The sequence below is a fragment of the Acanthochromis polyacanthus genome, chromosome 23, assembly GCF_021347895.1.
Source record: "Acanthochromis polyacanthus isolate Apoly-LR-REF ecotype Palm Island chromosome 23, KAUST_Apoly_ChrSc, whole genome shotgun sequence".
NCBI classification, from domain to species: Eukaryota; Metazoa; Chordata; class Actinopteri; family Pomacentridae; genus Acanthochromis; species Acanthochromis polyacanthus.
In genome coordinates, this window is record NC_067135.1 from 20,639,096 (window position 1) to 20,665,178 (window position 26,083).

Consider the following 26,083-nt stretch of genomic DNA (forward strand, 5'->3'; position numbering starts at 1 on the left):
ACATTAAAAAAACAAAAATAGTGCAGCTTTAATATCCAAATCGATGGCTTCTATAGCAGAATTGTTGTCTGTTCTTGCAAATACAAAAATGAATGAAGCAGTCTTTCAGTTAATATCTATACAAAAAAGAAAAGCAGTGATTTAATTAAATAGAAATTGGATCTAACATTTCATGAGAGACTGCAGCAGTCCAGTCATGCAGACCCAGAAGTTATAGTTCTTGTATTCAATATGTGGATAAGTCTGCACAGATAGCCCAGAGGAAGATTGAGTGCAGGACTCAAATCACAATTCAGTTTTGTTCTTCTCTCATAGGCTTTAGCTAATGCATTTTAAAATCTAGAGCTCTCTGATATTATCAAGCAGGTGTGTGCTCTCTGAAACTGAGCCCATGCCGTTTCCCCCTTGGTCAACTCACCAATTTTGTGCATCTTGTGTGTTGGTCACCTGCACATTGGCTTCCCATTGCCTTGGCCACAGGCTGAAAGGGTACACACTCTGTTTAAATGTTTTACACCAGTGTTTCTTGCCTCAAAGTGAATATATCACATCTCAGTGGGCAACATGTTTTATCTTAACAGAACTCACAAGAGTTTCTTTTTTTCACTTTGAGTGCTTATTTTGTCCCAGTTAGACAAATGTGTGGGTGGAGTTTGCATGGTAGGTGTGTCCCAGTAGAGTTCATTTTGAGTGACATTCAGACTTACCTCTAGACATAGAGGATTTTTGTTTGCTACAAATCCAGTTACATCTTGCACTTTGAACTACTTAGATCATGTAGCTCATTAATGGTTCATTGTTAAATGTGTGAAAGCTTAATTTCAACTTTATTTATGCAGTCATAAATAAAGCCTAGATCTAGACTGAAATTTCTCTTGAAATTAATTATTTATTTTTTAGCTTTAGCAAAGCCTAATGTGTGCCTGCAAACTGGATGTTTGCGTTCTAAATCAGTTTTCTGCTGTTAAGGTCATTGTTGTGAATCACGGCCATTATCTTGATAAAGTAAGTAAAAGTGGGTGTGAAGGTATCTTTCAACAATCATTTATCAGCATTTCAGATTGACTGCTGCTCAGATCACTTTTAAGTTGGATCTACAGGTTATGAATGTCAATTGGGTCTCTTTAATGTAAAATACAGATTGAAACAGAATCTTGAGTCACAACCACATATTTGCAGATAACATTTGTTAAGCTTCTACATCGAGGTGCCCAATACGTTGAAGGTAGTGTTGGTAGATCGTATGCCAATCAAACAAAAATATACGTTAGTCTATCATCCATCCTCCCTACAGCATTTGCCAGTTGATTGACATACAGGGCAGCCAGTCTGACATCTCGTTTAGTTTTTTGTTTGTTTTGGCACACGAGTCACCACGCATTCGCAGTCAACCGTGCAAGCAACTGCAAATTCCAGTGAGCTCAACTAGTGAGTTAGCCTTTCAAATTATTTCTGGAGCCAAATCAAGTAATAAACTGAAAACTTACCACTTCCATGCAGATTGGGAGGAAGACTTTTTTTTTTCCACAATGTCATATTCAAAGTGCGTTTACTTGATCCATCAGTCTACCATTGTTATTCTGAAGAAGGGAAATGTGGAACGGCACTTTCGGACTGTTCATAGAAGTTACAACACAAGCTTCCCTCTGAAAAGCGAGGTGAGACGTCGGCCTCTGAGATTTCCAGAGCTCTGTCCGGAGATAAAGGAGTTTCTTCTTGTTGCAAAACATGCAGAATACAACCAACTCAATAACAATCAGTGGCTGCTAGACTTGGCATTTCTGACCAACATGTTGAGTGAGCTTAATTTAGAGCTACAAAAAGGCAAAACCATGGTCAATATGATCAGTTAAGCTAATGCTTTCAAACGAAAAATGCAAAATCTGTCCTCAAAGCTGCAGTGCCACCATTTGGGGAACTTCCAAAACCTTGTTTCAGAGCTGGAGACACAACGAAGGCATGTCTGCACCTTAACATTGCACGCAACATAGTAGATTGACAACTGTTGGTCAGAGTTTGACAAACACTTTCAAGACTTCGCTTTACTTAAGCCAGTCGCTACTTTTATGTGCTACCCATTTAGGAAAGATGCTGAGGTTGATTCTCTGGCATCAAAAATTGCAATGCTGTTTCACCTGAACTCATCTGGAGTGGAGGATGAGATATTGACACTACAGGCTGAAGTCCAGGGCTCATGGACAGTTTTGGAACTTAATTACACGAGAAGTACCCAAACATGAGAAAAGTGCCATCTCCTTGACTGCCTTATTTGGCTCTACTTATTTATGCGAGTCAGCCTTTTCCCACATGAAGATTTTTAAGTCCAAATACCATTCAGCCATGACTGATGATCATTTGGAAGTCTGCTTGAGGCTGGCTAACAGCAGCTACTGTTCAGACTATGCAGCTCTGGCTGATGCCATGCAGTGGAAATCATCAGAGTAAGGTAATGACCAAAAATGTACTCGGGTGTAGTTTGCCATAAGGGTCCATGCAGTTATGGAAGGTGCACAAACATATATTGTGTTAAGTATACTCCTGTTTTCAGGATGCTCCTTTTCTGGTTGTCGTGCCAGTTTTTTGCCCTCTTAATCTCAAACATGTCATCAAAAAGGTTTAAAAAGCCCTCCAAACTCTTAATATACTTTTGCTCACCTGGGATTCAAATGAACTCCTGCTCAGCACTTTTCCCTACAATATCTGCCTGCAACACAGCCCATTTACCAGGCATTGAGCACAGCCTGCCCCAAGCCTGGACTCCACATGCTTTTGCAGTGCAAGGGCCGCTGTGGGAGCCCAGCGGAATCTGTATGGGATGATCCGAGAGCTCTTGAAAGCGTGGGCTGTTATTTCCTGGGGGGCGAGCAGGCACTGGCTGCGCAGTCGGCAGAAATGTTGTGTCTCGACCTCTAAACAGGCAAACTTTCATTAACAACACGTTCTCTGATGATGCCCAGCTCACCTTTTCACACTGCCTCATTTTCCAACTGCAAACACCAGACTTGTGTGAGTGAGAGGCTGCACCCTTGAAGAATATTTTGTCTGAAATCTAACAAGATTGTGTGGTTGTTGTTCGTAACACCCACAGAAATACTGTGCAAGGCCCTCTCCTGCCTGCTCTGTGGGCTTGTTTTTGTTATTTTTCGTTTTCCAAGTGTTATGTTTATGCTTGACCGGTCTGCGGAGTGTAGGTGATGGGCTCTCAGAGAGCACAGCGTTTGTAAGAGCTTCCTGGTACAGTCTCATGCTATCACTGTTAATGCCAGGATGGAGCGTAGTTCTACAACAACATTTGAAGTTTGTGACCCCTTTTGTGATGATCTGAGAAAAGAGCTTCATTTACACAACAGATAACTTAGCAAAAGAGTCTTCATTTACACAACGAATAACCGAGCTGCCTCTTGTCTTAATGGAAGAATGTGCTTTAAATTATTACATAACTTAAAGGAGAATAGATGTATGAGTTTTCTAGCCAAATCAATGGTCATGTTATTGCAGTGTAGCAAAAATCATCTCATCGTAATGCTGAATCAACATTTTGAGTACATAAATACTATGTACGCTCAATTTATTTCACTGTCATATCAGTTGATTGTTGTCTCAATCTACTGTATGCTATAGATTACTAAAAATTTGGAATTTTGTCTTCTCCACTCGTGGGTTCCAATCTATTTTGTTTGGCTTAGTCCCTAAGCACTTTCCTACATCTTTTTATCAACACCACCCATCACTTTCAGTTATAGAAAAATGGATACTGTCTCAGCTAAGCTTTTCCACATCTTCTTTTGTGATGTCCCCTGACAACTGCACTTACTCAGAATCAAGACCAGAAACATTTACAAATATCAGCTCTCTTATGTCTTTGCTGGTCATTCAGAATACAAAGAATCGAGGTTACATATATAATCTTAAATTGGAGTTGCAAAACTTTTCAGACAAGGTTTTGACATCAATGTAACATCAAATTATGTTGTCATGACATGACTTCATTGTTTAAAAAGTCTCTCAGGCTTTTGCATTATAGGTGTTGTAGTCAGCATTAACATTTTCTCTACAGGGAGTCAATGAAAAATTTCCATTAAAATCATCAACTTATTAGGCTTTTGGTTATAGATAAAATCAAGAAGTGGCACTACAGCACATCATCTAGCTTAAATATCAAATCGAATAATTCTGTTTTATTATGTCTCATTTGTCTCAATTTGCTCTGTACTAACGCAACCTTCAGTTCTTTGTGAAACGTGTTTGATGTAAATAGTTTATTCTTGGGTGAATTTTTGAATGAGATGTGTAACAAAGTGATTTTTATGACATAGTGCTTAGATTTCAGTAATATTTCCAATTGAAATGTACAACTGTAAAAGTTAAAAATCCAACTATTCTTTCTTTTCTCATATAGTTTCTAGCTTTGATAAATGATAATTGTTTGTTTTTTTTAAAAGATAACATACCTTTCAAGTCTGTTGGCAAGTTTCTGGGTTCCGATTGTAAAATAAAGACAACACTGTATATGCACATCACATGTAAAATTACCTCTGAGCAGTGTGACTCCCCTGAAGCTTTTATGTTGTGGATGTGATCCCTCCCTCAAGCTGACATGAATGGTTTGATTATATCTCCTCCCTGAAGGAAGAGTGCCAGGGCGAAACACACACTTGTGATGTAGCTCAGCTCAGAAGAATGCCGCCTGCTTCCAATTCCGTTTCGTCACATGTGCGACTCACTAATCCACGAGCACTGGCAAGCCAATTCCTCTGTGTCGAGATAGACAGTTGGCAGGTGTTCTTTGGTAGGAAATAGTTCTCAGTGCAACTGCGTAGTGAGAGCCACGGATTATCTGTTTTGACTGTGTTTTCTAAATGCAGTTACACACCAAATGTCACTCAGCTGTGCGATAGTAGACACCCCAAACAGTGCTGTAACTAATCTCTGCTTACATTACTGATTAAGCAGTTTCGTCAGTTAATAATTATGTAGTCTATAAAATGACAGTATAGAATGAATGATTCCCATCATGGTTTACCCGGACTGAAGATGATATTTTGAAAGGATTTTTTTTTCTGTCAAGCAAACAGTCCTAAAACCCAAAATACATTCAGTTACTATGATAGAAAGTGGAGAAAAGCAGTAAATCATCACATTTCATGTTTGATCATTAAATACTTGGAATTTTTGTTGATGTTATGAATAATTAACTAGTTCAAGAAATCAAAGTCAATGGTATGACTGGGCTCAGCTTCTAAGTAAAACAATTAGGTGATTGATTGATAGGGCATAGAGTTGGGTCAGAGCCAGCACTTTGAGTCGATGGGAAGGAAAGCTTTCGTTAGGGTTTCAGGTGTCTACAAGGAGCCTAAAAATCTAGCTAGCCATCATTTTAAAATGTCAACCTTCTACTAGTACCCTACAGTGTCTGGACAAAATAAATAGCAAAATATCTAGGCCTATGGCCCTTCATTTACCTATATGACTTACTGGAGGCATTATGTGTACCATACTTCGTTTGTATGTCATGTGGTCAGCATCACATTTTATAGAGTTGGTGGGTGGGCATTAGAGGGGGGCTGACTCAGGCTTCTTTTGACTGACCATTCAGCTGTACAATTCTGTTGGTGTGGCGGAATTAATTGAAAGAAAGTTACTCTTATATTGTTTTGATGATAAATTGACTATTTTAGAGAGCTGGCTGGTAAAATTATTACCAACTAAAGTGTTTGCTTTTACAACGGTTTTCTTATCAAAAAGAAGTTGCTGATTGCCAACCTTACAGCTTTTGGTTCATGTGCTCAACAAGAAAGCATTCTCAGCCAAAATAAAAATGTGCAAAAGACACAAAGATCTTTCTATTTTTGTATGACTTATGTTTTTTACCCATATCTGCGAACGTGTTGTTATGATACTAACATTCTGACTTTAATATGATTCCTGCCTAAATGTATCAATGCCAATAATGAAATGATACCACAGCAAAAACCTACAACATCAGAAAAGATAATGGAAAAACAAATGACAGAGCACAGAATTATAGGATAGAATTATTATACCATAGTGTCAACATTTTTTTATCTGACCTGAACTGCAGAAAGTCTTTATTGGAGTCCAATATTTGGAGCAAGAAAAAAAAAAGCAAATTATACTGTTTTTCACTCTGTTAGATCCATATTACATTCCATGTAATATTTGATTCTGTCGATCATATAGTTCAGGTTGGTACTACAGGCTATTTAACCAAGTGTTACTTACAAATGTTGAACCTTGAAGAGGCACTGATACTGGCACAGATTTGATGAAATGACGTCACTCTCGCTTTGTGTTGATTGACAAATTGCGTCAGGGTGAACTGCAAGTTCAAAAAAAGCCCAATACATAAAACATACCATTTCCTGGACACCAGAGACTTTTCTTGATGTTCTGCCAAGATTGGTTTCTTTTAATGTAATGCTGACATATGCATATTTAACAAATAACAATGTATTCTCACAGCTTCAATGTAGAATCGTTTTAAGTATTAAGATAACAAGCAAGTGTAACCAAATTCCATTAAGAAATATCTCTCGCTTTTTTTTAGGTTTATATTCTTTTTAATGTCAAGACAAGTATAGGAAACATTTCCCATGTTTAAACTTCATAATATTTTAAAATAATAAAAAAGCTGATTTAATTTTTTTCCTTTTTGACATGAAATAGAATTGAATACACTTGACCAAGAGAAACACAGTTGTTCAGGAAAAATACTTTTTTTTTTTTTACAACACTAGTAAACAGCTTGTCTGAAGGAGGTGTTCTGAACACATTTGAATGACGGCTGTGTCGTATTACTGGGTGATAAAGATGAGCAAAAGCCACAGTTATTTATATGTAAATGTTAGAGCTTTTAGGTATTGCAGGAATAATTTGCAGCGTATCATTGGATCTGGTTATTATTCTGTCTCACACACACATTCTAAAGGTGGCTCTCATACTGCCAGGTGTGAGGGAAGATGAACAGAGCCTCCAACAATCATCAGTGTAGAGATAGGGAACCACTCTTCCCCCTGAGAGCACTCTGGCTGATACATCTCCTCAGTCCTGCAAAATAGCTAGGGAGAAGAGAGAAATGGGAGGGAAACTCCTTCACTGAGCGCCTCATTAAGACTGGGATGAGCGCAGGAATACTTGAAGTGAAAGAGAGAGAGTGATAAAGACCAAGGTGAAGAGACAAAGTCTGTGGGGATTTGTGGATGAAGAAAATATAAGAATAAGCTGTTTATAGCGGGACTGGGCTGCGATGGCATTTTGACACTTATGTAGAGAGCACTAGTTCATCACTGCCTGGTCCAGGTGGCTGCTTCTTTCACGCCACCCTTTGGGATTTTTTAAATGTAGTGTGCTTTGAATTGACCCAAATATATTTTGCAGCTGTCATTTTGCTGCATTCGCAGATTAGTGTCCTTAAAGGCATTAGAGGAGATTTAATTTCCTACGACTTTGAACGTAGCATGCGCATGCACACATACAACCTCTCCCTCACCCCCCTCTAACCTCCCCCCTCTTAACATTTACGAAGAAACGCCCCCCTCCAGAAACTTGCGTAGCACTCGTGAAGTTGTCTTTTACGGCTGGGTCCCCCTGGATCTTTATCTGTCATTATGTAAAAAAAGGTGAGCAAAACAAGTCGCCAGCTAACTACGCAGCTATACCAAAGCAACACATACAGAAAACATGGAAGTCCAAGGCGTACGTAATCTACGTAACTAGGCCTGAGCCGGAAGATTTTTGATTGACAGGAAAGGGAGCAAACCAAACGCCTCGGTCCGAGCGCGTTGATTGGCTGATGTTTTTCAGGTCCTGCCATGTCCACAGTTATTTTTTTTATTTTTTATTCTTTTAGAGACCATACATACAAGTCCACTAAAGGTCAGTATATTCATTTTATGTGAATCAGACAAATTAAACAAAAAAAAAACATCCTCCATAATGCCTTTAAAGGTCTTCTAATGATTGAAATCTCTGTACTCTTGTCCTTTATGTTTTTGTTCTGCTAAAATGAAGAGAAATTCTTACTAAAAAGTGGCTATATAGCAGTTTTTACTGAACATAGAAAAGTTAATTCAATTAAATTTTATTTATATAGCACAGATTCACAACACATGTCATCTCACAGAACTTAGCATAGTAAGGTTCAGACTTTGCAAATGATAAACAGAGAATGGAAAATCCAACAATCCAATGTTGCCTTTGGATTCCCTGTGAGCGACGGTGGGAAGGAATGAAAAAAAACTGGGAATAGGGAGGAAGAAAAAAACTCAGACAGAACCAGGCTCAGGGAAGACGGCCTTCTTTCTCGGCCAGTTTGGTGAGAGTGGGGATAAGGAGGGTGGGGTATAACAAGTTGAGCAGGCATTTGCTAACACAATCATTTTTTCCATTTCCTGCTTTATTTAAATAAATGATAAATTTCAGCTATCAGTGAGCACAGTGTCAGTAGGTGGGAGTTTGGAAATTCAATGTAGAAAAAAAAAGTCAAATGAATGTCTGTTGAATAAATTGTAGATTTAGGAACTCATTGTTCTGTCTCTAGTAATGCCACCTCATTCAGATACTGTCATTTAATATTCAAATAAACAGCATTGTGCAAATTGCTCTTCAGATGTAAATTTGACTGTCTTGGTGACTTTGCATTGGGCTTGCTGTATATTTGTGTGAAATAAAAACTGCAGACCTTGGAGTACAGTGGCAACTCCCACGAGGATGGCAGCCCAGCCGTATGTGTGCATCAGTAGTTTTTGGAAAGCAAGCACAAGTCCATTGAGCAGAGAAGCAGTGACCTTGCGGGTTATTTTCTCTCTGCGCTCCCCGAAGGTTCTCTGTTTGACCTCCACAAGTTCTTAATGCATCCTTTGATGAAGCCCTTGTTCATTTGGACTGAAGTCTATCTCCGACAATGGATCCTGTTTGGCCAGCAGGAAAGTAAAGTAGATCATGAGGAGAACTCCATACAGAACACCAATCCTGGTCTATCATGGTCTCTTGTGAGGGTGTTTCACTTCTTGTCTGAAACCCCTGCAATGACACACTGATGCCACCAAAGTTTAAATCCACAAACTTCATCAAACTTTTGAACGTTGGTTGCATAGAGAAATCTGACAATTTCACAGTTGGCTAGCATCACAGTAGAGAGAGTGGAAGCGCTTAACAGCTCAGTGGCGAGTCTCTCATTCATCTGTTGAAGATAGCGTAACGTACACAGTGGCACATTTCGTTCTTCTAATCAATATCCACTAGTTTCCTGTAAAGCAAACTTGCAACAGAGTGCTGAACGCAATCTCAAATAATGTGAACTGTATGTGAACATTGAATTGAATCCTATAATCCTTTAGTAATCAACTTCAACTCTTTATTTTCCCAATTTTTCACCCTGAATACAATACATTTTCATGTGCCATTGTTTTTCACTCAAACTGTCTTCCAGTAAAGCCATAATTCCTCACTTTGCTAAAACTGCCCATTTTAATTTGCTTTGTTTGATGCCCCAGACTGAGGTGACCAACAGACAGCAGGTTTCATCATGAATTTTTTATGATGAATAGAACAAAGGCAGAGTGCATTTTTACACAGGTGTTCTTTAAAGTGAAATTGAGTGATTTACTCTTTGGAATAGTTAAGCAGTCATTTTGCTTTTAAATGAGGAATGGTGTTCTGGGAAAACAGCTGTAACTCGACAGTATTGCAGAATATTCTGCAGGCATTTCTTCCCTATGCTGTTAACACAAGTTATGTATTCAGGGAACTATTGACTTGCACAGTGCTTTTACAGTTTGATGTGGGCTTTAGTGGTGTAATGGAACCTTAAGAAGTAGATGTACTGTGATTGTATGCCCTAAACCAATCCATAAACTAGAAGTGCCTGTAGTAGTAGTACTGCTTTTGTAGTCAAAATGTGCAGACAATTCAAATCGGATTCTATCCTTGTTTTAAAGGGTCAAAGTTGTGACAGTTGTTTTTTTTTTTTTTTTTTTTTTTTTTTATATCAGTGGGTTTATTTAAAAAACATGTTTTGTGTAATTTGGCCCAATGATTGCATTATTTCTAAGTTGAGCAATCGAGTGTTTGCTCTTATGTAAAATTCAAAAGTAACAGTTTAGATTTACTACATTAAAATGCGTGCTACACAGTATGGACTCAAAGCAAAAATGTTCCTTAGCATGGAGAACACCAAATGTTCTGCTATTCTACAGTCATTTTTTTCCCCTGCTCTTTGTTAGAGGGGTGGACTTGTTCTGCCTTTTTCTTTAAAGTAGCCCAAAGGTGTTCTGTTGAATTCGAGTCAGGCAACTTACTTGGCCAGGTCTTAATTTTGACTTTGTTCAACTGAAGAAACTCTTGTTGACAGTGTGCTTTGGATTTGGATTGATCTTACTGGAATTTTTCTCTTCTGCAAAGCCTCTGCAGACTGGGAGTCTCTCTTATATTTTGGAATCTCCCCACTACCTTTTGCACTCATACAGCCCCATATTATCACACTCACACCTCTATGCTTCACTGTCAGGACTAGGCATTCTTTATGGTAGTCCTGGCCAGCTTCAGGGCAAACATGCTGGACCACCTGCCTGAACAAATTTATCTTGGTCTCATCTGTCCAAATGATGTGTTTCCAACATTGACCATGTTGTTTCTCAGGGTTTAGACGTGCATTTTCTTTGACAATGCTCATAGTACATTTTAAAAACTGATGTTTTATAATGTTCTTGATTGATAACCCCTGTGCTAGATTGTGCAAGCTTTGCTCTGTTTGTGATGTTGATTGAGGAGGATGACCACAGCTGCTCTGAGTAATGTGGCTGGGGCTCATTCTGTGGGTCTTCATTGCTACTGCAACTCACTATCAGATTTTTTTAAATTATTTTGTAAATTCTTTCCAATGATGGACACAACCCATAGGTTTAAAATTGAGAAAGTTATGCTTTTTTCTGTTAATTTTTATAATCATGTTCATGCAGTTAGATTTTTGGGAATCATAGATGTACACAATTTTGTTTCAGTGATTACAGGTTTTCTAAGTTGTGCGTCATGGTTGTTTTCACTTTTGTTGATTTCAGTTTTTCTGAAGGGCCTGCATTTTCAATGTGATTTTTCTTAGATTTTTGTTTCTTCAGAAGAGGAAATACTCTAATGTTCAACTGGGAAACAATGCAATAATTAAAGGTGATGCGATTTAAAATCATTCGATATTTTAAGTGATATTGCACAGGAATGTACGGTATGGTTCAACCCACACTAAAATTTTGTCAGTAATACCAGAATTGACTTTTAAAAAATGTATTTAAATAACTTTTCCAACCATCAATACAAAAACATAGAAAAGGAGTTCTGAAAGAATTGTAGAGTTGCTGATTGGATGAGAAAGGAAGTAAGGCAGTTGTTTCTTTCTGTGACTGTTGTCCATCTTCTAGCGTCTTGGCTTACGCTTCAGAAGACGGAGATCACAAAAAAATGAGTTCTCACTTTGTACAGGATTTTTATTTTAATGAGGCTGCAAGTTGCATTAGAAGAATGAGTCCTCAATGCCCCGTGGAAAGGAAGTGGCTGTGCTGGCATACACTATTCGTTGTGCCAACTTTCAGTGCTTGATGTTAGTGATGCAGAAGTTCTGAATATATTTGATCGAGTTTCTTGGAGTCTTCGGTCTCAGTTTGGAGAAAACTGACAGACTGCCTGTGTCTCCATCTGACTTTCTCCCTATTGCTGTGCTCTAAAATTTCCACCACCATCCCCAGTTTCACAAGAAGTTTCCCAAAGTGGATTAATAAAAAGAAAGTAGCATTATCCTTTCAGATTCAATGTAACACTGCATGGCAGAGAAAACGTGCCATCTTAGTTCTGTGTAGCTTCAAACTGGACATAAACCGCAGGGGAAAAAAGAAGAACAGGAGGAAGAAGAGATTCAGCTCTTGAATAGGACTGTCTGATATGAAACACTAAAGCAACAGCAATGCAAACAGGCAAGAGTTGTCATTACAGGCAGTATCTGTTGCCAGAACAGGCACAGGATAGATAGTGACAGGGCAAACAGAGGTGAATTTGAGTCAGACAACAAAAAGCAGCTGATTGGCCCCCCTCCATTGAAATTACCTACTTTATCTCTTCCTGTTTTTACTCCCTGTAGAGCCCTCTCCACTAGTTTTATAAAATGAATCCACACACAGTCATTTCTCAAGAAGATAAAATATTTGCCATGTATTATTCCTTCATTCTCTGCCCACCCCTCTTCCCCGTCCTCTTTCCCGCTCTCTATCTTTCAGCTGCTGGAGTAGCTGGCAGATATAGATTCAGCCTCTCATTGTTTTCCCTCTGCACCCTGCAGAGATAGCTCGCCGGCTGAATGCTGGGTGTGTGCGCAAATCCTCCAGCTTTGTCTCTTGATGTTGGCTGAGGGTCCATCAGGGTCCATAGAGGAAAGGAGAAAGTAAATAAAAAAATGGACAAGTTAAGTTTAGGAGGTGTGTATAAAGTATGGATGTGGACATGATGTTAGTTCTTGAATGACTAAACAAAGAGAAGATCAAACAAGAACAGACTGTTTGAACTGGCGATGTTTATACTTTGTGTTGAGCTAAACAGTTTTGTGGGCCTGATATTAACTGCCTCTGGGCCATATTCTAGTCTTGTACATATATGGTTATACATTTTTTTCAAGGTGGTGGAGCTCTTGGTTTGAAAATGTTAAATGAAAGATGAATCCTAATCACTCTGGTGATCAGATTTTTCCTTCAGCTCCCCCAGCAGGCCAACGTTTCCACTAGATGATTTGTGTAAAAATTTGGGAAGGACATTGCATCATCTCAATTTAAGTGATTTTCATTGATAATGTTTACTGTTAAGCCACCATGAGAATGATATTGTTTGTTGATATTTTTTTGACAAATACTACAGCAAAGTTTAATCCATGATATTGAAGTGCATAAAGTTCTGTAGAGATATTCATGTTCCCCACAGTGAACTGCACACAATCTTTCAAGCTACTTGTCAGATAGGTTCTTCAGCATTTAAAAAAACTTGCCACAATTTTTCTGTGGTTTTAATCTATCTCAGTGTCTTCTGTTTCCTTTTATAATTCCAGCCTGACTTTATTGTTCTGGGCTCTTTGTAATCCAGACCATCTTTTACAGGGCCCCTTGTTGTTTTTGCAGCTGATTGTGCTTTATTACACTGGCTCTATGTTTGGGTTCAGTGTCATGTGGCAGAATGAATTTGGGCCCAATCAAGCGCTTCACTGATGGTATTGCATGATAGATAGCAAATAAAAGAATATACAGATGCACTCTATTTTAATCAGTTCTTCTGTTTACACAAGCAGTTAAACGGCTTATGTTTTAATCAAGCTATACTTCTGCAAATGTGACCCAGGGTTTATTGTTTTGCTTCGGATCTATTTTCCTGCATTTTATATTCATAGTCACACCATTTCTGTGTTCGGCTCTAAGCTTCCAAAAAGTGGATGATCTACAGCTCAGCACTGTGCCTGAACGCCTCCTGTGCAGAAACAGATGGACTGGAGCTGCTGCTCTAACGTGCTGCTCACGCTACACTGTCTGTGTAGACACAGCGTTAGTGATGTGTCCCCATACTCAACAATTATGTAAAGCTGCTGCACAGGCTCATAATATTTTCATGCTCACACTTGATAAATCCTGTGAATTACCCCTAAAACTTTACTCTGAAAACTTTTTGGAGCAGTTTTTACATTTACTTTGCAATTTTTACAGGCTAAAAAAAATACCATTATGGAGACAGGTCAAAATTTCTGCAATGCAATGTCTTTACCAACTTCTTCACCCATTTTTACATTTTTGCTTCTCACCTGAATCAGTCACGAAATCCCTTTTGTTTCACAACAAAGACCTACTACATATAAATGGCAGGACTCACCCTTTCTGATATCAGATCAAGGTAGCCAACTGTCCTGAAAAAAATCAAGATACAGCTTGTATGGCAAACCTTTATAATGATGAGAACAGGAGCATAAAAGTAAAAGCAGTAAAATTACCATGAAAATATCACATGGCTTGTAAGACTAAATTGTACATAAATATCACACGGTGTAGGAACTAATCTTTCAGACTCTGTTCAGCAGTTTGTTTTAACTGCTTGACGTTGTTAGATTTCTGTGTGAGCCAGAGATAAGACAAATCACAATCATCCAGCATCAGCTTCATTCATCACTACTGATTTCGGCTGGAGGCAGAAATTTCAGAGACAGACATCTGTAAGCCTTAGAAAATAGAACCATAAGTGTTTATCTTTAAGTTTATTTCTTTCACATGTTCAGCCGTCCTTGGTCAGAGAACAGTAGTCCAGTCTGCAGCATCTGCCCTGTCACTCATTTCATGTTTTCCCAAACTAGACATTCTATTCACACTCAGTAACAGATGAGTAGATTAACTGAAAAATAATGCTAGACTCATGATTGTAAGCATGTTGGAATTGGGAATAATTACACGGACTCAGTTAAAAAAAATAAAATCAAAAAATCAGCAGGTGTAACACCAGCCTGAAAAAATAGCTATTAACAATGTATCAATATACTGTCTTGAGCATTAGAAGTTATCAAAAGCTTTACAGTTTTTGCAACAGCTTGTGAACATGTTTCATCTGCTGTAAGTGGAAAAATTGGAGTAATTAAGGCTGCATTGTAAAATTAAGCCTCAAAAAAGACATGTAGTGGTGTCATTACAACAACACATTTTACACTGGCCCTTCGATTTATGCATCTATAGTATTTTCTGGTGTTCACATGTTCTGTTTTGTAATGAACTATTGGCATGTCCTTATCAAGCATGATTTTATATATGTGGTGCTACTCCGTGCTCCTGCGATGACCTACTTTGCTCATTAAAATCATTAAAGTTGATCTAATTTCTAGAAGCGTAGATATTTTCACCTTAAAACCACTGTTTGCATTATATGCGGTATTGTCTGCAGGAAATGCATACATTTCTGACAAAAGACATTATCCAAAACGGATTAATTATATCAAGTTTTTTAGGTATTCATTAAGGCGGATACACGTTGCAAAAGCAAACTGAATAATCACTCAAGCTTAGTTTGACATTAATATGAAAATAAAATCATGCTATATTTTGGGGATTATTTTTGCTCTGTCTTTTTGCCATTAAAATTGAGTCCGGTAATTGCATATAATTAAATTAGCATATAGAAAGTAAATGCTTCATAAAGAACAACACCCATGCTTTATGTTCCCTTAAATTACTGACTTCCACTAAATTTTGTAATTTTTATTTCTGATCTCTAATGGATATCAGTTTTGCAACAGCAGGAACTAATGTAACTGCAGAGAACGAAAGAGTTTTTGATTTAGATAGATTGAATGATTATTTTTGAAAGATTCCATCATATATCATATTCTGAGCTGAAACGTTATGAAGGTATTGGATATGAACACATAAATATAAGGAATGTAACGGCACATGTACGTATCCTGAAGTGAGTGTTGTGTACCTAAAGATTCTTCCTCAGTTTGAAGCGCCCTGTGATCTAATTACTGTTAGGAGTGGCTTTATGTTGATATACTCACGCTCCCTGAACATTTTGGATGTGAGCCAGTTGTTGTCTATTAGCAAACGCTTGCTAGAAGAGTTACTCTTTAGTGCTGGAAGACACTGCCAGCAGGCATTTAAAAAAAAAAAAAAATTCCATTGTGTTCATACATGTTTTAATTGACTTTCCTGCAGCCAGAACCTGTGACTTCTTTGCTCACACTGTATGGGTTAATGAACTGGCTGCCATGTGGAAATCATGAGAGGGATCTCACCTTGATTGGCATTAAAAAAGAAAACAAGATGGGAAACCATAGTGAAGCTGCTGCACTTAACTGGGGCTACGGTTGAGAGGGGATGGCCTGGACCGCTAAACACTAGAGAAGGACCCACCGTCGCCTCTTTGTAGATCTTGATGCCGAGTCCATCCACCCTGGAGCAGGCTGCTGGGAGTGCAATGCTCAGATGGAGGTGGTGAGGGTTGAGTGTTTTTAGATTATAAAGCCTGTCTATAAAGTCGACAAGCCCTTTTTGAATTGGCAACTGCTGGTCAGTATCTCAGTCTTCACCAGGGGAGGTCTGCTGATGCATACAGAGGTGATGAGAGACCTGAGCAGCTGCAAACAGGCAAACCTCGGGAGACTTGAAGGCACCAGGATAGCGATGGAGTGTGAAGGGGCTCCATTATTGTGGGATATGATAGACTTTCTCTGAACCATGGAGGATCTCTGCTTGGGGTTTGTTCATGCAACCAAACTTTGTGTTTTGGTTATGTGTAATGCATTGAGGTAAAGCAATGAACATTCCATGAAATAACTTTCTTACTACAATTGATGAAGTGTATCAATGGTATTTCTGCATTTCTTTAGTTTTCTCTGCTGTACTAAAGCGTAGTAAACTGACTCCAAAACCAAGGTTCATACTGAAACATGAATTTTGTGTAGTGTTCCTATATCTAATAGGGACTTATGCGTAAAAAGAGCTAACAGGCTAATGTTCAGGATGAAAGAATCAATTCTAGTAATTTATGTTCAAAGCTGGAGAAAAATAGTAAAGAGATTCCATGTGTCACACTCTCTTTAATGACTGCCCAAAGTCTAATGTGGGCAAAATCATGTAGCACAATTTGTCAGAGCCCTCTAGTTTTGTCAGTGTTTTGACTTTTAACTGAATTGAGAGAAGAGCTCCTTTTGAAATGTGGATGTGAAGTCTGGCAAAGTGAGTTGCTGTGCTTTAGGGAGCTGTTTGAGGCTGAGCTTCACCTCTTAGCCTTTTTCCACCATGAGATTTTCAGTATCTGGAGCTACCAGTTTGTAGAGGAGCTGAAAAACTCAGCATATGGAGTCAAACACCTTTTTAAACATAAATTGATTTTCTTTAGACCCAGCGGCAACCATTTTGAAAGACATGCTGAACTGCCTTTCTTAAACTTTGTCCATCTCATCATTCTTCTCCTGCCTCAGAGTGGTTGTAGAGGTCAGAACACTGTGAAACTTTGAAGACACTCTGTGCTTCATGCTGCCTCCGCTTTTTCACAGAAGCAGCTGTAGAACTATCTTGCAGTATTACCAGAGCGGTACTAGGTGACACGTCACAGAGGAGGGTGAAGAATAAGACATAAAAGGAACCATTTAAAAGTTAATTTGCCATAGAGAGTTCTATCTCTGTTTCTGACTGAGCAGAAGGCCAGAAGTTGGTGTTTCAGAGGGCGGATAAGATGATGTACTATCCATTGGATAATCATTGATTATCCAATGAGCAAGTTGGTAAATTGGGGAATAAGGTCTGTGCTCTTGGTTAAAGGAACAGCTCATCTTATCCTTTTTGCCTTTTCTTGTTTCCATCCATTCATCCATCCATTCATCCATCCATTTATCCATCCTACCACCCATCCATCCATCATCCCTCAACACGCGTGTACCACAAGATGGACAGACTTGCACACACTGCCACACAATGATTTTGTAATTGAAAAGCTTTGCCAGATACACTGTAGAGATGTTCCAGCCAGGAGATGTGAAGCAAAGAAAAGCAGTGATTTGTTGACTTGAGGGTGGGGTAACGGTGTTTATTAAGCACCCCAAAGCTTCGTGGAGCTGCAGTTGATCATTCAGAGGGAGGGCTGTGATGGAGAGCCTCATCCCCTTCAACCTCTAATGCCTCTGCTGAAGCTATTAGCCAGCCTTAATGTTTTTTGCAGAGAGGATCCTATAATGACTGAGACTCCAGATCAATGTTTTGATGCATTTGTTGGTTTTGGCCTTGAATGAATATTAAATGCAGATGTTCGTGTTTTCTGGGCTAGATCTAGGGCACCACCACAAACACTCATGTGACCCTGTTTGAAAAATGTAGCAAAACAGCAAGTGAGATGTGAATTAAGAGATCTAAGAGCTTGAAATATATGCAAAAAAGTGCAAGCTCTGAAGGAGTTTGGGCTGGGATTTACATGTTCAGGTGTCATGTCGTTTCTGTCTCTTCAAATGAATAGCAAGCAATGCAACAGCCACCGTATTTAACCAGCAATGTATCAGAGAAAATCTCCTTTTTTCCCTAATCTCAGAACAATATCACGTCTCTGCCATTGGAGTACTTTTATAAGCTCAGGGTGAACACTGCAATAATCATCATTTTCCATATAAACTCAAGTGGAATGAGTGGGCATCCTTTTTCTCAGAGCTATATGCAGAGGTGGAGGCTTACATTGTGGGAGGAGAGTGGAGCTCCTCTGGACGTGAAGTACATGTACAGATGTTGAATTTCAGTTAAATTGTGGCATCCATGCTGTGCAACACTTTGACTAGCCATCCCAGTGTGCAATGTGTGCACGACAGCTGTGACACCATTGGAGAACGTGTTGCTTAATATGATAACTATTTTCCATCGGAATTTTGGGTTCACCCAAACTGCAATACATGTTTTTTGCCTCCAGCTCTTTAAAGACTACTCTGATCATTTAGCATTTTAACCTGTCAACTCAAGCTGGAAAACATTGCCTGTCTGAACTGTTAAATGGTAAAATAGAAGTCAGAAGTCCCTCCCCAGCCATTGTTTTGATGTTTGTTATGGGTTGAATATGTACAACCAAATGTAACAGTGCTGATGTGTCCGTGGATAGATTTTACTAAAATTAAAAAACAAGATGACAGACATGTCATTGGTATTGATTATTTGGTATTGATTAGGACAGCAACTAACACTTATTTTCAGAAGACCTTAATGTTCCCAGTTGTCCAAGGTGATGCCTACATAAAGTATATCTTACTTAGATATTTTCAACCTTAATTATATCCTCTTCTGGATGAACACAAGGACAGCTGCAGACACCGCAGATGCATACTTTTCATTATACTACTTTTCCAGTTCACTTGAAGGACTCCATTCCATATATTTATTAGCACAGTATATGTGGACATAAATAATTGAGTGTATACAGGGTCTTGCAGGCTTGGGAAGGTGAAGAAACGTATGCCAAACAGACCCTAGCAGACCCTCAATTAATGGTGTAATTTGGGCAATTCTTAAAAAAAAAAAAAAAAAAAAAAGACAAAATGTCTCTTAGTGGGTTTCAGGATTGAGTTGATTAATAGTGACAACCAAGTCAGAGATAATAAAACAGAGATAATAAGGTTGTATGTTTTTTGTTGCATATCTATGGCAAGTTACTTGCTCTGTTGTCCGTCACTACATTCTGCTGTATTTTGTTTGCTTGACAGAAATAGCATGAAAAATGTCCAAATCTGGATTTAGAAGAATTTGTATTGAATGAGCAGTTGACAGGTGCTGGTTAATCTGTGACTAATTCAGCACCTTCTGTAGTTGCTTTTGAAAAAATGCTTCCAGTTGTTTGCTAGTGAAAAGATGATATTTAGAAGCAGTATCAGGAGTTGTTTAGTTTGCATTCACAGTGCATGCATGTGCTATAGTAGCTAGAACTTGATAGCACAACAATGGGATTTATCACAGCTCTACACAATAAGAGACAGTCAAACACCAGTGAGGCATTTATCTGTAAAATGAAGAGCTCTGCGAGACATGAAACAGCTAAACTGAAAGCATAGTTAGTCTTTTGGAAATGACTGTGACTTTCTGGATGCATTCAAAACAACGGCTGTTGAGTCCATTGCTTTAGCCATAAGTCTGCACAGCATGGTTGGGGACACATACCCAAACAGTTCGGTGCTCGTGGTTCACAGAACCTCCTGATGTGGGGATGCAATGGAAATACAAATGAGCCCAGCATGGAGTACGTGTACGATACCATGCCAGAGGTTAAAGGAGGCAGAGAAAACAGGATCGACTTCACAAGCACAGACATGCATTTTTTTTCCATTCCACTCTGTTCAACTCATTATTTTGCCTTCCCCTTTTCTGAAATCCTCAAATGTCACAGAAATGTTTCCCCCTCCCTGTCTGTAGCAATTCCAGGCCAAGTGCTGCTGACATTTTATGGATTTCTTTCAGCGATTAATGGTGACCTTTGCTTGGGAGGGGCTAAAGCATTTGATCTTCTTCAACCTGAAGAAACAAGGCTATCAGCATTTGATTTCAAAAGTCGGAACTCACCTCTGGATGCATTTATGATATCGAGCATCTACCACAGCAAATTCTATGGCTTACCAGTTTCCCATTTGCTGAACCTTTGTGGAGATGGTTTTTAGCTATGCAGGCCACACAATGCACAAAGCACACTTGACAGTGAGAGAGCTTAATGGATTACCGCACAAACGTGTACAGAAGAGTGAATGACGAGTGCCTATCAAGGCCCTGTGGGATTTCAGTGCTTTTTAGGAGCATATGTGACAAGAACATGGCAGAGGCCTGTAATGACTTGCAAGGCTCCCTCACTGGGCACTATTGTTAAAGCAGTGTGATGGATGTACTCTGTGGGCTCTTAGCCCAGTTAGATGCTGGCTAAAAGGGTAAATGGCAAAGAGAGTAGTCTTGCTCAGCAGGGAGTTCAGTTATGTGTTCTCAGATTTGGCACCCATAGATTCTCAGCGCTACTTAATTGTTTCAAATTTAGACATATTATACCAATGCTCTTTATCTGTCTCTCTGTCAGTGAAAAAACACTACACTGTGTGTGCAGGGCAGTCAAATTTAGCACTTCATTTACATCATGCATTAGCATGCAATCTATAGTATACAACAGAAGTGAGTACACCCTTGAGAAAATTACTAATTCAAAATTGTCTGACTTTAATAAGTACTTATTGAACAGTAGGATATTTTCTGTTATGTCAAATTAAAAATTACAAAAGATTTATGATATTAAATATACTGGGGCCACAGTCAGAACTCAACAGAAGTTAATTTGGCTTTTATTAAGAGATTTAAATAGCTTTTTTTCAATATTGGGTATGCCCACTTTTGTATTTGAAATTATTGTCTCTGTACCTTTATATATTCAAATTAGACCTTTTTCTTCTTGTCTGTGCTAAAAATATGCCATTAAAAAAGGATAATTATTGTTAAAAATTGCCATGAAACATTCTACATTTTTCTGCTAAATTTCCCAGCCCAATGTAGAATTTCTTGCTACTGGTGCACAAAGGTGGGAGTGTTGCCACAATAAGCAGATTTACAGCTTCAATATACTGTGAAATACAGACAGATGATCACACCTGGCACTGATAAGCTTATTTGCATTGTATGTCTTGTTTGGTGAGGGTGTTGAATGTAAATAAATTTTCATTTAGATGTAAAAGTCTGGCCCTCCAGTTTTATATACACACGTGGACAAAATTGTTGGTACCCCTCAGTTAAAGAAGGAAAAACCCACAATTCTCACTGAAATCACTTGAAACTCACAAAAGTAACAATAAATAAAAATTTATTGAAAATTAAATAATCAAAATCAGCCATCACTTTTGAATTGTTGATTAACATAATTATTTAAAAAAAACAAACTAATGAAATAGGGCTGGACAAAAATGATGGTACCCATAACTTAATATTTTGTTGCACAACCTTTTGAGGCAATCACTGCAATTAAACGATTTCTGTATTTGTCAATGAGCGTTCTGCAGCTGTCAACAGGTATTTTGGCCCACTCCTCATGAGCAAACAGCTCCAGTTGTCTCAGGTTTGATGGGTGTCTTCTCCAAATGGCATGTTTCAGCTCCTTCCACATATGTTGAATGGGATTCAGATCTGGGCTCATAGAAGGCCACTTTAGAATAGTCCAACGCTTTTCTCTCAGCCATTCTTGGGTGTTTTTGGCTGTGTGTTTTGGATCGTTGTCCTGTTGGAAGTAGGGCTGCCACAAACGATTATTTTGATAGTCGACTAGTCACCGATTATCTTATCGATTAGTCGACTAATCGGATGATACGTAAATTCAAAGTAAAACATACAACTTATCGCACCAGCATGAAGCTGCTCTTATATAACCATAATTAGCTTTCAGCTTGAAGTGTTTAAGATACATGCCAACTAAAAATAAAGACAATTAAGATAACAGTTCAATAAACCTTTAATAAAATATGCTTGTAGCAACAAACAGTTGTTTAACTGTGTAGCATAAAGTGCAAACACCTGAGTAAAATAAGGAAAAGGCACTTGCCTAAACAACACAAAAAAAAAACTTTATATTTATTTTTTAGGCCTTTTCTTTCCTTAATTTGTCTTTGGCATCAAACATAGCAACAATGAGGTAGGCACTTGTAACTAAGGAATTATTAAAGTTTTGGTCTCACTGACTCAAATGTAACAAAAGTGCGTTTTGTGCTCAGTGCTCACAACAGTATTCAACTTTACTATACTGTTACTCTATATAATGCCAAACTGCACAAGGGTCTTGTTCATAGCCAGGAAAGTTAGCATTTCTACATGTCCTGAAGAAAGGCTTGCTCTCTTTTGAGAGCAGATGTTCCCTGCTGCAGAGAAAATCCGCTCCGATGGGGTGGAGGTTGCAGGGATGCACAGAAATGATTTGGCAAGCTTTGACATTGTGGGGAAACGCCCCTCATTTGCACTCCACCATTCCAGTGGATCCTCGTTTTTAGGAAGTGAAGCCTCTCCGAAGTACAGCCGAACTTCATTTATCACAACTTGGATCTTTCTGTCCTCCTCAGATTCTCCATCCTCATTTTCACTCAAACTGTCTGTGTCAGACTGAAGAAGGGTTTCCAGAGCACTCTTTCTACCTGAACCATGGGCCCTCTGCATTGGCCCTTTTGCATCCTGTGTCCCAGTCGTTTTTGCTTCTTTGACAGCAAGCACTTCAATACTCCCCTGCAGTCTGATGCCATCTTCAGGAGTCAAAAACTTCAGCTTTCTGTATCTCGGGTCCAGGGCAGCTGCAAGAAGAACTGGATTTTCTTTGTCTCCTGAGATAGTGCAAATACTCCCCCACCTCTGTGTTATCCCCTTTTCTGCACTGGAAATGAAGGATTTTCCTGAGTTTGTCTCAAATTGGCTTTGGTGTACAGCCCGTGTCAGCCCTTTGACCACCTGTGGAAGACCTGAAATGGTTGTGTACTGCTGTGCACTAAGGTAAACAGTAGCAGTCTCAAAAGGTGCCAACCCCTGCTTCAATTCTTCAAGCAGCTCCCACTGCTCTGGCTTCAGGTCGAAGTAGTGTTTCCCCCTTGGAGTTACTTCGGGATCTGACAGAGTGGCAGTGAGAGGCCAGCGCTGTTCAAGGAGTCTTTCAATCATGTGGAATGTACTGTTCCATCTTGTACTGACATCCTGGATCAGTGCATTTTGCTTAACATTCATTTGCTCCTGCTTCATCTTTAACTTTGTACTAGCCAGCTCGCTTCTCTTAAAGTGCTCCACAAGCTGCCTGGCAGCACCGAGTGCTCTGCTAATGGTGGTTTCTTTGAGAGCAGTGTTGACTACGAGCTGGAGTGTGTGTCCAGCACAGCGGATGGAGGCCCATCCATGTTTTTCTTCAAGCAGTCGCATTGCTGCCACCATATTGGAACCACTATCATGAACTACTGCTTTTATTTTGGTGGGCAAGATGTCAAACTTTGCTAAAACCTGTTCCATCCATGTCAATATATTTGCACCAGTATGCCTCTCCTCAAGAGGCATGGTGGAAAGGTTGAACATCTTCATTTTCCAGTCTTCACTCAGGAAATGGCAAGACACTCCAAGGTAAGCCTCTGTTGCACGACTGGTCCACACATCAGCAGTCAGCGTGAGGAAACTGTTGACGCCCCTGAGGGTCTCCTTTACCTTAAAGACATGATTTGAAAGAATAGTAAGCATTATGAAGAAAATTATACACAGTATTTGTTTTCATTATTAACAATATTTGTCAGCTTATGCATTAAGCTTTAAATTTATTTGCCAGTTCAATAATTCAGTTATCATATACAGTTAAGTAGGTTAAATAATAAATATTAAACATATAAGTCAAAGAAAACAAAAACAAAAAATTACATTGCATGCTTTAACCATTATGAATTCTTAAATTGCTATTGTGAGTGAGTGAGTGATCTAAGAGCTTTTAATTCTTATGTATTTGAATGGTGCTTGTTTATTAAATCATTTCTTTATTTTACTGTGCTATTATTGCAATATTGTTTTAATACATTCATGCCAATCAATCAAATTGAAACTGAGAGAGAAAGAGAGACTGACCTTCTCAAAGGTTGCATGATATTTCTTCTCCATCAATGCGGTGAAGTGGGATCTGCCTGGTAGGTAGTTGTTGTGATAATCCGGGTTGAATTGTTTAATCATCTCCTTAAACCCTTCATCCTCCACCATCGACAGGGGTCTCATGTCCGTCACCAACATGTTCAGTATGGACTCAGTCAGAACATTTGCTTGCTGAGGTGTGCATGTAGCTAGCTTTGTAACAAATCCGTCCATTGAAGAAGAACGTACTTTTTTAGCACTGAAACATAACGTTAGAAAACATTAGCGTTACTACATTTCCTATTCAAACACATCACTGTCATAACGTTAGAGAAAGCACATGAAATATGTGTGCTAAGGGCGGCTAATGAAACAAATCGTCATCGCTACTGTTAACGTTTACAGCTTTATCAGTAAGTAGTAAGCTAGCTCTGTGTTTACGCTAATATTAGCAGCTAACTAGCCAGTTAACTTACCGAGACGACGGTCCCTCTTCATCGTTGTCACAAGCCAAAACGTGCTTCCTTTTCAGGTGCTCGTGCATCGCACTTGTGCTGCCGTGAAAGGAAAGCTCTGTCTTGCAGATACTGCATTGCACACTTTTGTCTTGTGTTTGCTTAAAATGCTCCCACACTTTAGAGTTCCGTTGCCGCCGGGTTGCCATGATACCATAGCCAGTCAGGTATAAATTTCCGGTGACATCGCGGCTGATCCCGATTACCCCTAGTGCGCATGTGTGTCAAGGACAGAAAGGCAGACGCGGCAGTGGAAGATGCCGCAGCAGTTTTGAGAGAAAAACAGTGATTTAAAAAAAGACGAAGCGTCGACTATTAAATTAGTTGTCGACGATTTTAATAGTCGACATAATCGTGACTAGTCGACTAATCGTGGCAGCCCTAGTTGGAAGACCCATGACCTGCGACTGAGACCAAGCTTTCTGACACTAGGCAGCACATTTCTCTCCAGAATGCCTTGATAGTCTTCAGATTTCATCGTACCTTGCACACTTTCAAGACACCCTGTGCCAGATGCAGCAAAGCAGCCCCAAAACATTACTGAGCCTCCTCCATGTTTCACCGTAGGGACAGTGTTCTTTTCTTCGTATGCTTGGTTTTTGAGTCTATGAACATAGAGTTGATGTGCCTTACCAAAAAGCTCCAGTTTGGTCTCATCTGTCCAAAGGACCTTCTCCCAGAAGCTTTGTGGCTTGTCAACATGCATTTTTGCAAATTCCAGTCTCGCTTTTTTATGAGTTTTTTTCAGCAGTGGTGTCCTCCTTGGTCGTCTCCCATGAAGTCCACTTTGGCTCAAACAACGACGAATGGTGCGATCTGACACTGATGTACCTTGGCCTTGGAGTTCACCTTTAATTTCTTTGGAGGTTGCTCTGGGCTCTTTGGATACAATTCCAACGATCCGTCTCTTCAATTTGTCATCAATTTTCCTCTTGCGGCCACGTCCAGGGAGGTTGGCTACTGTCCCGTGGGTCTTGAACTTCTGAATAATATGAGCCACTGTTGTCACAGGAACTTCAAGCTGTTTAGAGATGGTCTTATAGCCTTTACCTTTAAGATGTTTGTCTATAATTTTTTTTCGGATGTCCTGGGACAATTCTCTCCTTCGCTTTCTGTTGTCCATGTTCAGTGTGGTACACACCTTTTCACCAAACAGCAGGGTGACTACTTGTCTCCCTTTAAATAGGCAGACTGACTGATTATGAGTTTGGAAACACCTGTGATGTCAATTAAATGACACACCTGAGTTAATCATGTCACTCTGGTCAAATAGTTTTCAATCTTTTATAGAGGTACCATCATTTTTGTCCAGGCCTGTTTCATTAGTTTGTTTTTTTAAATAATTATGTTAATCAACAATTCAAAAGTAATGGCTGTTTTTGATTATTTAATTTTCAATAAATTTTTATTTATTGTTACTTTTGTGAGTTT

The 26,083-nt window shown here is 39.1% G+C and overlaps 2 protein-coding genes across 3 annotated transcripts in view; one reads left to right on the plus strand and one right to left on the minus strand.

Moving 5' to 3' along the window:
- adam19a (ADAM metallopeptidase domain 19a) overlaps window positions 1–26,083 on the plus strand; it is a 273,169-nt gene that overhangs the window by 13,410 nt on the left and 233,676 nt on the right. The window lies entirely within an intron of this gene.
- LOC110961938 (E3 SUMO-protein ligase ZBED1-like) lies at window positions 21,322–24,430 on the minus strand. Its single transcript, XM_022209746.2, has 2 exons — window positions 24,138–24,430; window positions 21,322–23,729 (listed from the first exon to the last, which is right to left on the minus strand). The coding sequence occupies exons 1-2, from the start codon at window positions 24,369–24,371 to the stop codon at window positions 22,311–22,313; spliced, it is 1,653 nt and encodes a 550-aa protein (XP_022065438.2). The 5' UTR covers window positions 24,372–24,430; the 3' UTR covers window positions 21,322–22,310.